This window comes from Embiotoca jacksoni, unplaced genomic scaffold, assembly GCF_022577435.1.
Source record: "Embiotoca jacksoni isolate LCO1_2020_lvr unplaced genomic scaffold, fEmbJac1.0.p SCAF_2, whole genome shotgun sequence".
Taxonomy (NCBI): Eukaryota; Metazoa; Chordata; class Actinopteri; family Embiotocidae; genus Embiotoca; species Embiotoca jacksoni.
Window position 1 is genome coordinate 1,638,061 of NW_027185340.1, and position 14,407 is coordinate 1,652,467.

General features: G+C 39.6%; 2 protein-coding genes across 2 annotated transcripts in view; one reads left to right on the top strand and one right to left on the bottom strand.

Annotated features, from left to right (window-relative positions):
- LOC138200875 (obg-like ATPase 1) overlaps nt 1-8,495 on the bottom strand; it is a 38,201-nt gene extending 29,706 nt beyond the window's left edge. The window contains exons 1-4 of the mRNA XM_069153835.1: nt 8,363-8,495; nt 8,163-8,254; nt 3,717-3,860; nt 2,407-2,534 (exon numbers count right to left, since the gene is read on the bottom strand). Coding sequence (XP_069009936.1) covers nt 2,407-2,534; nt 3,717-3,860; nt 8,163-8,254; nt 8,363-8,377 — 379 coding nt within the window. The 5' untranslated portion in view covers nt 8,378-8,495. The remainder of the gene's footprint in view (nt 1-2,406; nt 2,535-3,716; nt 3,861-8,162; nt 8,255-8,362) is intronic.
- Nucleotides 8,496-11,734: 3,239 nt separating this feature from the next.
- sp9 (sp9 transcription factor) lies at nt 11,735-14,272 on the top strand. The gene is made up of 2 exons (XM_069153836.1): nt 11,735-11,877; nt 12,427-14,272. Exons 1-2 carry the CDS (start codon nt 11,857-11,859, stop codon nt 13,723-13,725), a joined length of 1,320 nt encoding a protein of 439 aa, XP_069009937.1. The 5' UTR covers nt 11,735-11,856; the 3' UTR covers nt 13,726-14,272.
- The last annotated feature ends 135 nt before the right edge of the window (nt 14,273-14,407 follow it).

A 14,407-nucleotide genomic window follows, 5' to 3' on the forward strand; every position in this document is an offset into this window, starting at 1 on the left:
GAGTTGGTTTTGGGTGAGGATCTGGCGTATACATCTGGGCCTAATAAAAAAGAACCGTGGGTCTTTTTCACCGTGTATATAATAGGGTATATAAAAAGGTATACTCCCATGAGTTATACTAAGATATAGGTCTATATCATGAATGTTAAATTTCCCAAAAATGAAAATAAACTGTTCATCTGTTAAAAGTAAAATACAGAAAATCCTTTAAATCAAACTTTTCTTACTATCAAAATGAAATCATGAATTGATACGACTGACAAGTATTTTCTGTGCAGCCAAAGTTTGAAATAGCTTATTTATCTATGTGACCTCAATTTGTTCTTCCATGTTAGGGATGTTTTACTTTGGACCACAACAGGTTGGTCGTGGGTCGGACGCTGCCTAGATTTGGTGCCATGAGGAAATTAATTTGTCAATGTATAAATGTCATTTAACGGCGTTGCCACAGCTGTGCAGCGGCGAGTGGAACACATGAAAGGTCGTCCTAGTCTATCAGTCGATGGGGTATCGCGGGTGTCTGCTCTTTCTCTGGCTCTAGCTCGGTCTCTTTCAGCACACCTCTTTTGTATTTTCTCTTTTGAAACACTCCGGCTCATAAAACTACGGCTCTTTGGATCCATTGCATCTGATAGTTTCTTCTTGTGAGTTACATATTGTCTATTAATGCTTGTTGTATTGATTGGACTCGGCATTGTAAACATCTCTTAAGTCTAAAGTTGTGGTAACTAACAAAGCAGCACAAACACAGTGTACATCTGAGCATGTGCAATTACCTCTGCCTTACAGAAACTACTCTCAGACACTGTGAAGGTGGTACTATTCGTAGGTGGAGGGATTTCTGTATAAACTATAGTGCACATATTTTGCATAATGTCGTAACGTGTCACCCAGTGAAACGGTGTGGCTCCATGATGTGTTTTCATGGTTTTTTGACAACAAAAGTGCTCGAATTCAGAGTGGAATAAGCTAAATTAGGCACTAGATACAGACCACACTTGTTGGTATTGAATTCATTGTTGTTGTTTTTTCATTTTATGAGATTCGGTGACAAATAAATAAAATATACAGAATCACAAAAGTGATCCTTTAAAAAAAAAACAAAGGAGCTTTCCACTGACTGAGAGCCAGACAGGGCACCTAAGTTATAAAGTATAAAAAGACAGACTAGCACATGGTTGGTTTTGATCTTTTCATGGGATCTGTTGACAATAAAATAGCATCAACCATATTCTTTTAATTTTATTCCAGAAAAATTTAACTGACAACTGTTTATCTCAGCTGACATGTCTTGTCCTCTCTGTAAATCATTACTAAGCCTTACAGTGGGTGGTCTTCCAGATCCACTTATCACAAACTACAGAGTCATCATGCAGAAAGGCTATTTGAAAATTGCACTGAAACAGAAGTAATATGTTTGTCAGTGATACACAGAGTCAACTTAGGAACAATACAGCAAAATGGCCTTAATCTTAACTCTTTCTATCCGTCCGCTCTATGCCTGCCACCACTGAATCTAATCAGAGCTCTTTTCACACAGTGGGAAAGTCAATAACAGCATACAATCAGCAAACAAATTCAGCTATTTTTAAAAGGGCCTCTCCATTAATTTCAGTTGCGGTAATTTGAATTATTCTGGCATGTAATACTTTAATTGTCTAAGACAAAGACCATGTCAGACACATGGGAGAACCTGCGGTAGTGGAAGAGGGATATGAAGGTTTTCTCATTGAGAGACAGAATGGGAACAATTTGCAGAGAAAATTACATTTGCACAAAGTAAAAGAAGGCTGTATTAAGAATCATACCAAATAAACAACATTACTGTAGAAATATTAGAAATAATGGAAGTGATTAGAATAGGTGCAGCATGTAAAAAAAGAAAAGGTAAAGTAAAATTTTTAAAAAAAATGATATCTTTGTTCTCAGTATGTTTATTAATAACTTACTTACCTCTTGTATCCAAACTAAATCAAAAGTGCCTTTAGGACTCATATTACAATAATATGTGCGATGCTCCCTCTCAGCAGTATTTGTGATGTTTCCAATCCTCACAATATGCTACTGATTGTGTGAAGTCTAAACCAGGCACAGACCGTTTCAATCCCCACTCCTGTGATTCTCATTCAGGGAGCCTCCTCGTAGGAATGTGTGGTTTGGTCTGATTTCATTAATTCTGACTGTTTTGTTGATCTTGGCACCGGCCACACAAGATGCCCTGCTAGCAGAGCTTCAGTGAAACTATGGCTTCTGCTTTCAAAGGTCTGGTACTGCAGACCAAAAGTTGTGAATGGAATCATTTTAGCTAAAGTATAGAATATGATATACTGCACATGTGTTTCATCACATGATTTGTTGATGGTATGAAATCCTGTGAAGGAAAGAAGCCCTCAACCTGTGACTCACGTGTCATGTGGAAGATGCCATCACAGGCGCTGATGTGGGACAGGAAGGCATTTCCCAGGCCTTGGCCAGCATGAGCACCTTTCACCAGGCCAGCAATGTCAACAACATTCAGGAATGCTGGAACTTTGCTGAAAAACCAAGAAGCAAAAGGGAAAAGTTCCAAAATCTAGGATGAAATAGAAACCGCTTTACTGTATGCTGCAATCCAACACAACTCCATGTGTGTTCACTCAGTTTAAAACAGGTGCAGATTAAACTCAAGGGGGAGTTTATAGTTTGAGATATTGTCTTATCTTGTAATAAGCCATTATAATAACAGTAAGATAACTGACTTAAGACTAGGCTTTTGTTGGTCAGTCGCTGTTAGCTGCCTTAAGATACTGACCACACCTCATTTTAAGGTTGTTCTGACGAGCACGCATGTATTTGCTATTCAAACAATGTTGGTGCTGGACGGAAATATTATGACTGCGTCATCCTCAAACAAGCAAAAACACTCGTGTTGCACTTAGCAATGTTTTGGTGTTCAACTATTCCTCCAAGTTTCACAGCTTCCCTTCCCTGTCTGTGGCACTCAGCCCCAAGACATTAATATTTACTAATACGACGCAAATGTGTCATTTAATTATTTTGAAAAAGGTTCTGCAATGCCTATAATGATCATTTTTAACAAATATTATTTAAACAGGAGTAAATACTAGATTTATTAAAAGACTTCTTTCATTTCTGCATTAATACATATTTGGCAATATGCAATTTAAAGCAGCAGGATTTCTCACTGATACCGGGAGACTAAAAATCTTATTGGATAACAATACGTGGTAACATTAACTCACTATTTTTTTACAGTAGGAAATACGTAGAATATCGGCAGTTTTATCTGGAGAGAGGCAGTAAGGGTACACAAGTACTATAGGTACAGAAGAGCTGCACTGCATTTTTTTCCGCAAGTGTTTTTTATTTGTATGGTTACTGATGTAATTACTATCAAATAGAAGTGTTTTGAATGTGTTTGATTTATAGTATACAAGTGTAGATTATACCCAGTATAGCACAACAAATCAGAATTCAACCTGCTTGAACAGCCTCCTCTATATAAATGTATATTATAACCAGGTGTTGGAGGCTGAGATGCTTCAGCTTTTTCTTTGAAAGAAGCTGACTGGAGCAGCAATCTAACATCACACAGAACCCATCACACAGCTACATGTCAACAACACTGTCATAGGTTTTCTCATACCTATTGCAAGAGGACGTCAGAGACTACAGATCTGAAGTGTGAATAATACGCGAACGATGAGACCCCATACCTGGCAGGTTTGTGGAATTGGCAGAGGAAATCATAGCGTTCATCTGGAATGGGCACTCTGCTTTCATTTGGGTCAATGGTGCAGAAGGGGAAATTTTCAGCTGCAGCCTGATTCTTTGTCAGCACGTTGAAAAAGGTTGACTTCCTGAAAATAAAAACAGCAGAGAGGTCAAGACATCTAAAAGTGCTGGTGTGTAGAGCACGATGGGCCGACAGCATGATCCTCAAACACTTCAGTAAATTATGCAAGATTGGCTTTTTTTTTATTTTTTTTCATGCACGACAAAACAGGTCATTGTAAAGGACTGAATATTTGAGCTCTTGAATCAAAAATACTCTGTAAAATACTCGGCCGATTACAAGGTTAGATAATCCCATAATAGATCAATTGTACATTGGATCGAGGGGCAATTTACATTTTTGATAGCTGTTGAACAGGATCAGCAAAACGTTGCCTCATGTTGTGATCACAGAGAGATTTATTTTCTATGCCAAAAGCAGCTCAAGTGTACTTCAAAATCTACAGACAATGATAAGTGTCTAGGAGTAATAACGGCATGGCAGTTAACTATAATCCAGGACTTTCCATCTTTATCCCCTTCCTCACTGCTTCACATTGAAATTATTGTTTGCTAAATCCTATAGGCATGAAATTGCTTGAGACTGGTAAAGTGTATGTATTAATTTGTTATATGAAGCCAGATTGATTCTGTGACACACTTGAAGGCTGTCCATGGGTCACCTTGAGGGGAAAAAAGCAATCCACAGTAACATTACAATCACACTCAGGTGGAACATTTGAATCAATAGTATAAAGAATTTCACAGCAAATTTCTTAATTATTGCGGTGCATATCTATTCCAAACAGTAATAACAAAAGTGTGTAGACAAGCCGTTTTTCATTGGTGGGTGGTGGGAACTTTTAGAGAAGAAGTAGTTATGAAATTAGATTTTAAATAAAGGGTGGCAAGGCCCAGTATCAACCTAAACATTTGCCATGAGTTTACTTTGGCCTATAATACATTAGAAATATAAAATACACAAATATTTATACAGCAATACTTCGGACTTTGGGCTATATACAGTATATACGACATACAGTAAATATTAATCTTATAGGAAAGTATGTAAACAGTAAACATGTAGGTGTAGCCTGTCGGCTTGTCACATGACCAAAGGTGCATATTAACAGCATCTGCTGATGAAGACGGTGAGAGAAATCTCCATAAAGGGCCAGTAAGTGGATCAAGTGAATCTAGAATTAAGATTATTGATTTCACAAATAAATCCAGGTGGTCGTTGTTTAGTCAAAAGTTCCAAAGATGCTTTAAGTTAGTGTTGAACTATAATTCGGTATCAAACATTGTAATTTTATTCTGACGAAAAATGCTATGACCTTTTGACTCTGTCTTCATGAAAATACTTAAGAGCTAATAATCAGTCCTCCAACTGTGTAAGTTTTATGTTCTGACCCTCAAATACGACCCAAAGGAGTGTTTCCTAAATAAATGTCCTCAGTTAGGTTAAAGTACAAAAAGGTGTGGTTAGAGATAAGTAAGATAATGGTTTTGGTTAAAATGCCGTCATGTTCTGCGTAAAGTTATTTCTTTCCAAAAGTTGTGCCAGCCCGATCACCATGGCAACAACAGATGTGATTTTTAAAAACGATCCTGGCTCATGACTGGAAGCAAGAAACAACTTTCAGTCTCTTTTACCCAGGTCTGCTGTTGTATCGAACCGTCTACCCTCCCTGTCTCCTCCTGAGAAGAAAACTCTCATCATACTGACGTCATCTGAACTGCGTCACTTCTCCAGGACATCAGATTGTTTGTTTTTTTACGACTAGAAGTTGCTCATAACTGAAAAACAATAATAGGCTGCTTGAACAAAAGAATCATGGAGTGCTTTTTTGGAAGATTAAAGTCTCAGTTCATCTTTCTGATGGTGTTGGTGAATAGATGATATATTGTAAGTCTTTCAGTGCAAGTTAAGGATCCCTTTGATCGGTGTATAATTCTCCAGCGAAGCTTGGTTTGACTTTCATTATTGACTAATTCATCCAATCCAATTTATGGATCAGAGAGTCCATTAAAGTCAGTCTCTCCAATATACTGTTTGGTCCATATGTCTGCATATAACCTGCATTGTTTCTTCGGCAAGAAAACAAATGTATTCACATTTGTGATACTACCCTTAATGGATTATTGGTAAATTAGTCAATTCAAAAGTGTCCAACTTTAAACCAAAATAAGGGAGTTAAAGGAAGATAAATTAAGAGATGAATACAAAGTTAATCATGAAGAAGACAACTGTATATTTAATGCACACAGGTGCAGTGATTTTGCATATCCCAACACATGTCCATACATGTATTAATGTCTTCAGGGGTCAGAGGGCAGAGTTGGCTGACTATTACAGGCAACCTGAAAAATAACAATGATAGTAAATATAGTGGAAGCGAGCATGTAGTTTTGCAGTATGTCAAATATCGTTTCCAATGATCAACGTTTGTGTTTATCACAGCCCAGATCTGAAATGCAGAATTTCAGACTAGTTTACCAGCCTGAATGAGGGAGTGAGTTGACTTTGTCTTCCTGCTTGAATGCCTCTAATAATCTTAATCATCTGGGTTATCCTCAAGAAACTGCCTAATTCATGATGAGACTGTTAGATTGTGTGCTTGAGCACACATCTATCCTCTCTGTATGCAAGAACAGTTGAAAAAAAATTGCTCACGTAAGAAAAACATACAAATCTAATAGGAAATTACAAGATATCGGAGGTAGATTTTCAAACATTGGCTTCTTAATCTGTTTTATGAGGGAAATGGAGCTGAGGCACCAGGCAGAAGGCAGTTACCCCAATGTGTATCTCTGTGTCTTTATAAAGGGTTAAACTGTCAAAAATATTTTTTTTTCCTGAGCTAATGGCATTAAATATTGAGAACATGTGCTGGTTCGCTAAGTGTAGGAATAGCCAAGAGTTTGGCTGAATTACACTCTCAAGTTTCCCATGCGCAAAGAATGGTCAGTTACACCCAACTAACAGCTGGCTGGCATCTGAGCATGGTTCATCCACGTAGAAACCATAGGAGGGTCGACAAGTTGTACTTTGACACAAATGTGGCCTGGCAGGCCACAACCTCAGTGAGTTCGACTTCTTATACCAGGAAGAAATTGTGGTTTCTCTGCAGTAAGAAATGAAAACACTGGCCACTAGAGAGCTGGATCGTTGTGCACTAATCTTCAAAACCTGGCAAAACAGCTACAAATACACACCAAATGTGAACAAAGGTCTACAGAAAACTTGACGTTTCCTCCAAAATCAATAACTAGAATATAATGAATGACTGTTTGTTTAAAAGAAAAAAAAACTCAGCCTGTCTACAATTTAAATGAAACTGTAACAACGATTTAATTTGCAAATTATAACCGGATTACATTTTGAAATGAGGGACCTTCCTGTCCTTTCAAAACCTGAAGATTTTAGGTCTCACAAAACTTTCTAGACTGCTTGAAAACAAACGACTCAAAGCTGCAAAGAGATGAGGACCTGTCAGCTGAATTGAAGATGACCTCCCTGTAACTCCAAGGTGGGCTAGAAGGAAGCCATGGAGGGTCTGCCCTGTGATTACACTGTGACACTGATGCTGCTGAAGGTCTTGGTAGATGCTGACAAAATGGATTTGTCTGAGCAGGTCTGACATGCTAACAGTGTGTCAGCCTCTTAACTCACAAATTGCCCGAGGTATGAATGTGTTAGTGTATGTGTTGTTTCCCAGTGATTTACCCACAGAGCTGTCTGGGGTGCACCCTGACCTTTGACCGCGGCGTACTATGATGAGTGATAAGTGGGCATTCAAAACAAATGGGCAAGAGTTTGTTAATGCTTTTCATTCTTTCAACATTATTTTCTACAACTGTGGTAGATAGTGGAAAGAATATATTCATTTGTGGTTGCTGTCGTAGAGTTTTATTCAAACGTAGATGGATGATGATAGAATTTCATCAGCAAGGTGTCACAGAATTTAACTTTTGTTTTCTCTAATTTATAGCCACTGCTGTAAGAACAAAACCTCACATTCCCAGATTCAGGGACGCAGGATACAGAATAAATGCTTTACTTTAAACATTTCATTAAAACTAAGGGTTTTATGAGCTCTTTGATGCCGTAGGTTTATTGACACACATAGCATTTAACGGCTCTTGCATTCTTTAGAAAAGTAGTAATGTTTGAAGCTTTATGTTAAAGGATGGGTAGCTCACAGTTTTTAAATAGAGAAAGTTGAGAGGCGTGCAAGGAAATACATGGGTTAAAAACACTGATGGGATTTGATCCCTGGCTGGTGAGAGCACACAAATATAGTTTAGGAGTAGACAGAACACCTAGTGGTAGAGAGTAAGAGTCCTAAGTATCTAAACTATACAAATAAAAACACTTTACTCACCCAACATTGGGCAGGCCGACAATTCCTATTTTCAGTGAGGTGCCAAACCTTCCAATCAGTGGTGGTGGCTTCGGTCCATTATCTCCTTTGCCCTAATAAAGACAATGTGTAAATGTCTGCAGTCAGAAAGAGCACTTGGCATTACATAATCTGCAGTGCATGCTCCTTTTTGAAAGGATCCACTCCTTAACAAAACACACCTTCTTTGGAGCCATGTCTCACACCTAAGTTTTCACTGACTTCCACAACAGCTCACCACCTCAAAAAACACATTCATTGACAGAAAATGAGCGAAGTTCTCCAGACCAGCCAGTCGACTGCACTTCAACTATCTCGCTCCCTGCGCTCAAAATAGAACATGCAGCCTCTGGAAAGGAAAGTTGACACTGCAAGCTGGCAAACTGACCTGCACCTCCAAATTTAGCTGTCGATAATATCAATGCGGGTTGATGAGCTCCTATAAGATCAACCTTATGTAATACTGTTGAGAAGTGAATATTTAACGTGGGGTTAATCTTTATCAGAAGCTTGAATGTATTGTCTGCTTTTAAATAGCATTTAAATCATCAAGCTTCACCGTCGTCTCATTGAAGAAATTCACAAGTTGCGCCTTAATACTGACAAATACGAGCAGTTTTACAACGTCCCTTTGTTTTACATCTTATTGATTTCCTGCAGCAATAAATCCCTGTTGTCAGTCAGTTTATTTCACTGTGTACTTCACTGTATGTTGATTATATTTCTCACTGAGGTCTTCATTCAGCTGTCACCAAAATAAGAGTGACCTGCCAACCTTAATGTGCAAGAAACAAAACAAACTCACGGGAAATGGCAGATTGAATAATAGAAACAGTTCTTTAACATTAAAGTAACATTTAGACAATGGTACAGAATAAATATTACAACTCAGAAATATCTGTAAGAAAAGGAGGATACACCAAGTCAAAGCATCTTGACAAAATCTACATACTTGTGCTCATTTCTTTGTATTTAATGATCTTCTTCTGTAATATAAGTGGAATCATCAGATAAGAAAAAAAGTACAGCTTCAGCACCACGGAAATAAACATCCCTTCACTCAGTTTACTTCAACCCCTTTGAGAGAAACAGGTGTAGCCACATGAGCACACAAAATTACAACAATTAGTTAAACATCCTCAAATAAACTTCGCTCTGCAGAAATACAAATTAAAGCACACAGGGGCACAGCCAAAAACCATCGCCCAATCCAAGCAGCCTGTCTAGTTTAACATGCAGAAAATGAGGCTCTAATAATCTGGATTTGAGGCAAGTGAGGCCGGCTTTGTAGAAAGAATTTAAATGAATAGGTCTGAATTAATCATTTATCTTTTGTTGATGGATGCACCCCCACTTAGACTCATCACAATAGATGCAGAGCGTTTTGTTCGACCAAATAAATCATTCCCATTGTTTAAGGTACATTGATCAATCTAATGGCTTGTAAATGGCTCCTAATTGCCACAGATAAGTGCTCACGAATGGAGTCCAGAATTACAGATTCAACCCAGAATTTTCACTTGAATGACAAGGCAAGATCATGTTCTGCCCTCTCCTCCCAACGAAACATGCTCTGAAAAATCACTAATACTGTTATTATTCTCGGTTGCATATACAAATATATTTATTTACCTTTATTACTAAATAAAAATATATGTATCCAACATTTATCAGTGCATAAAGATCCTGTGAATCCTGTGCATATTTCTTTGTTAGGACTAAGGGTCATTTCTCCCATCTGAACGGTTACACTTATTAAAATATAAACAAATATTCGTGTACACAACAATATGAGCACCTGAACAAACCGACCAACAATTGTAATATTATGTATTCCTAAAAAAAAATTGTGACATCATGTTTTTGTGCAATAATAATATGAAATGAATTGAAGGGTGAAGCTATTTCCCGATTTGTTATATAGAAATTATAGTGAAAAGAAAAGCTCACATTTCATTTAAAGCTCCAATTAATTCAACATCTTTAACAACAATCAGCTCTGCTTATGTAGAACAGACATTTAATACTGTTAACAGCACTCTGCCAAATTGTCATGATTGCAAAAATGATTCCATTTTCTTGGCAGCGCTGAGTATTTGATGAGACTGATTTTTATTCACCCTTCCAAAGGTGGGGTTTTAAAGCACAAAAAAAGGAGTATTTGAACAAATTGCACCTGTGTTTACTGGCAGCATTCATACTCTATAATAGAGCATTATTTTCTCGTTTTGAATACTGTAATGCACATTTTTCGGTCAAGCCTTTCACGGAAAATTGCTTTAACTTTTAAAGGGATGATGAATCACAGCAGAGCAGGTCAATTTTACATTATGCCATTATCCCTGAGCGTTTTAACAAGCTATGGAATATGCGGGCTTATTGAATTGAGATATTCAAAGATAAAAAAAAAAAAAAAAAAATACAAACGATCTCGAAACATCCTCTTGATTGTCCTCAATTTAATTAAATGTGTGATTAGGCTGGCGTTCAAATTTATTTTCTCAGCTACAATACAGACATCGTGCCTCCTGTTAAATCAGTTTAAAGGAGATGACTGGCGGCCTAACAGTTGGTATCCCTTGGATGCTGAAACTTTTTCTGTCTATAAAATACTTGTCTTTTAAAACAGATCTTCTACACGCGCTGATAAAGCGAGCTGTCATTTTTAATTAACCCCTCACCTGCACTCCCCCACCAAGAATGCAGGGGGAACGCGTGCGGCACGGCGCGCACCAACACGCACCAACACAGATGCTCGCAGAATTTGGCTGGAATTTATTTATTTTTTAAACGGAGTTTATTTGATCAATTACGAGTCATAATCTGTTTTCCCCCACATATTCAGGAACACGTCGTTTCATGGAGCCAACTCATAAATAATCTCACTGCGGTTAGAGCGGTGAGGTTTGTGCTGTCAGGCCTGTTGTTGGACTCCTGTGCTAAACTTAACCATTTCTGATTTTCCAATATAAACACAATGACTTTAAGAGGTGGGATTAGAGCACACAACACCAGCTGTTTCCCTCTGTGCGTTAACTGTGCCATGCCTAACACACAGCAACATGCACTGGCTGCAGACTGTTCTGATAAAGTCATCTCCAAGTTATCGCTCACATTGATACTCGGCTTAAATCAACTGTTTGTCAATGACGTGTTGCGCATGATCTGAATATTGAAAATCAAAAGGGAAACCTGGAGCTTCACCTTGAGGAGGGTCGCCACGATACACAAAACAAATGTTGAAAAGCTTACCTCTCGGAGAACTGACGTGTGAACTCAATTCTGCAATGAAAGGAGACATAGAGCCTTCGTGTGAGAATACATAAAAATAACTGTATGCATTAAAAAAAAAGAAATACCAAATCGTGTCTTGTATGACAGTCTAAGCAGAGGCTGCACAACAGATGATTGACGGCGGGGTTTTTGGTGTTTCTGTCTGTGGTCGGGTCTCTCATTGGCTGACTTCAAACCCCGGCCACGAATGCAGCTATTAGATTGGCTGCGCGTCCTCGCCAGCTGTACTTCAAAGAACACGCTCACTACAACTAGGTAGTGTTGGGAGCTGCGAGCCAAGAGAGAACCCGTGTGACCCGAGTCCACACGGTAAATCTGAATCAAATTGGAGCCATACAGCATTGAAATCGCGAACTCTCTCCTCACAGCACAGACCCTGGATATGGCTACGTCTATACTTGGGGTGAGTCTGACTCGTATTTATGCGCAAAAGTTGTGCGTAAAGTTATTGTCGCCGGCGTCCTTTGCAACAAAATGAGCTTTCTGCTTTCCTAAACAAGTATGTTTTCACGTATGTAGCCTTCTTAAGATCTGTCTTATGTCTCGTCACTGAACTTGTTTGGGTGGCCATTTGTTATTAAATCTTTTATTAGCGGACAAAGCGCGTCCTCATGTTGATCGGCCAAGAGCTGGTCAAACTGGTGGTTTAAATATGTTCTACTCACCGAAGTTGATATTTTGATCAAGTTGACAAACGGTTTATGAGTACTCCTTACTCATCACAGTGTTTTATTTGTTCCACAGTCTGTACACAGACACTTTGAATAGCCTATAATTCTCGACTGCCTTCCCTCTCCAAAAATATTTGAGCTAAGTTACAGCCTACTAAATTAAATTGTTGTTTTGATTAATTCGTTGTCGTCATGTTTTGTTGAGCATACGCTGCTTGTGTATTAAGTGAACCATCTTGATTTATTTGTGTCTTAAGTCCAACTTTTTGTGCGTTTTGCAGGAAGAACCACGGTTTGGAACTACACCTCTAGCTATGCTGGCTGCAACTTGCAACAAAATTGGCAACACCAGTCCCTTAACAACTTTACCTGACTCCAGCGCTTTCTCAAAGGGTGGATTTCATCCGTGGAAAAGATCCTCCTCCAGCTGCAATTTAGGATCCAGTCTGCCCGGTTTCACAGTCGCGACAAGCCGAGCTTCGACAGGACTAACACCGACCAGTGGCACAGGCAACAGCGCCTTTTGCTTAGCCTCCACCTCCCCGACGTCCTCTGCATTTTCCACAGAGTACAGCGGTCTGTTTTCCAACTCTGCGAGCGTCACAACCCAGGAGTCGGGACAGTCGGCTTTTATCTCCAAAGTCCACACATCAGCAGAGACTCTGTACCCGCGGGTGGGGATGGCGCACCCGTACGAGTCATGGTACAAGTCGGGGTTTCACTCAACAATCTCTGGTGAGGTTGCCAACGGGGCGTCCTCGTGGTGGGATGTCCACACTAATCCCGGGTCGTGGCTCGATGTCCAGAATCCCGCAAGCACCCTCCAGACCTCACTGCACTCCGGGACTCCCCAGGCTATCCACTCCCAGCTGAGTGGCTACAACCCGGACTTCTCCTCGCTGACCCACTCGGCGTTTAGCTCCACTGGAATCAGCCCCTCTGCGTCTCATCTACTGTCCACCAGTCAGCACCTGTTAACGCAGGACGGTTTCAAAACAGTCATCCCCACGTACACAGACGCTTCTGCCGCCAACGCCATGATTTCAGGGGGCAGTTCAGGAATAAGTAGCTCCTCGAGGTCGTCCAGGCGGTACTCCGGCAGAGCAACATGTGACTGCCCGAACTGCCAGGAGGCTGAGCGGCTGGGACCCGCCGGGGCCAGTCTGCGGAGAAAGGGACTCCACAGCTGCCACATTCCCGGCTGCGGTAAAGTGTACGGAAAGACATCTCACCTCAAAGCGCATTTGAGATGGCACACCGGCGAGCGGCCTTTTGTCTGCAACTGGCTTTTCTGTGGCAAAAGGTTCACTCGGTCCGATGAGCTCCAGAGACACCTTCGCACCCACACCGGCGAGAAACGGTTTGCTTGCCCGGTGTGTAACAAGCGCTTCATGCGGAGCGACCATTTGAGCAAGCACATCAAAACGCACACGGCAGGTGGAGGAGGCAAAAAGGGCAGCGACAGTGACACCGACACCAGTAACCTGGAGACCCCGAGGTCCGAGTCCCCAGAACTTATTTTGGATGGGGTAAACCCCAGAATCACTGTAAAGGATCCGTCTCCTCACGACGAACCGTGAGGCTTCTCCCCAAATCAAACCAGACTCCAAAATGCACAGCAACGAAAACGGGTCTTATTTGACAGACAATAAAGGAGAAAATATTTCCAGAAGCGATTGCAAATTCTTAAAAAAAATAGATATATTCTCCACAGGCGTAAACGGCTATTTCATTCGTAAATTCATCAAAAGAAAACAGTGACTTACTGTAGGCCTTCGGAAAATTTTAGGGTCAACTTGAAATGGATGTTTAAAGGTGCGCGAAACCTGTTGAACTTTGGTTGGACAATGTGAGTTACATCTTGTATATTGACGACTAAACTATGTGTTATTTTCATGTAAATGTTAGGCTATGATTGTTTTATTCGTGTTGGTATCCTGAAAATCAGGGAGTTTACTTTCGACGCACTTTGTGGATATGTATGTACACAGCTTTTTAAACTTTGGTTAACCATTTTATTTCTTTGCTAAAAAAATATCTATATATAAATGTTTACCTGTATAAAGTCATACGTATAAGACTTTCATTTTATCGTAATTAAAACATCTTAAAAAAGGCTGTAACTGTGTGATGGAGATTTTATATATTTGTTTAATTATTTGTTAGCTTTTCATTTGAAATATATTTTGAAAAGAACTAAAAACGATTTATTTTGGATTTTAATTTTGAAACGTGAGTGTTGTTCATAGTCTGTTTTTTCTT

Excerpts from the sequence above, each read along its gene's own strand:
- sp9 (XM_069153836.1), top strand. The coding sequence starts at position 11,857 with ATGGCTACGTCTATACTTGGG. Across the intron at positions 11,878-12,426 it reads TGGCTACGTCTATACTTGGG|GAAGAACCACGGTTTGGAAC; the intron begins GTGAGTCTGACT and ends TGCGTTTTGCAG.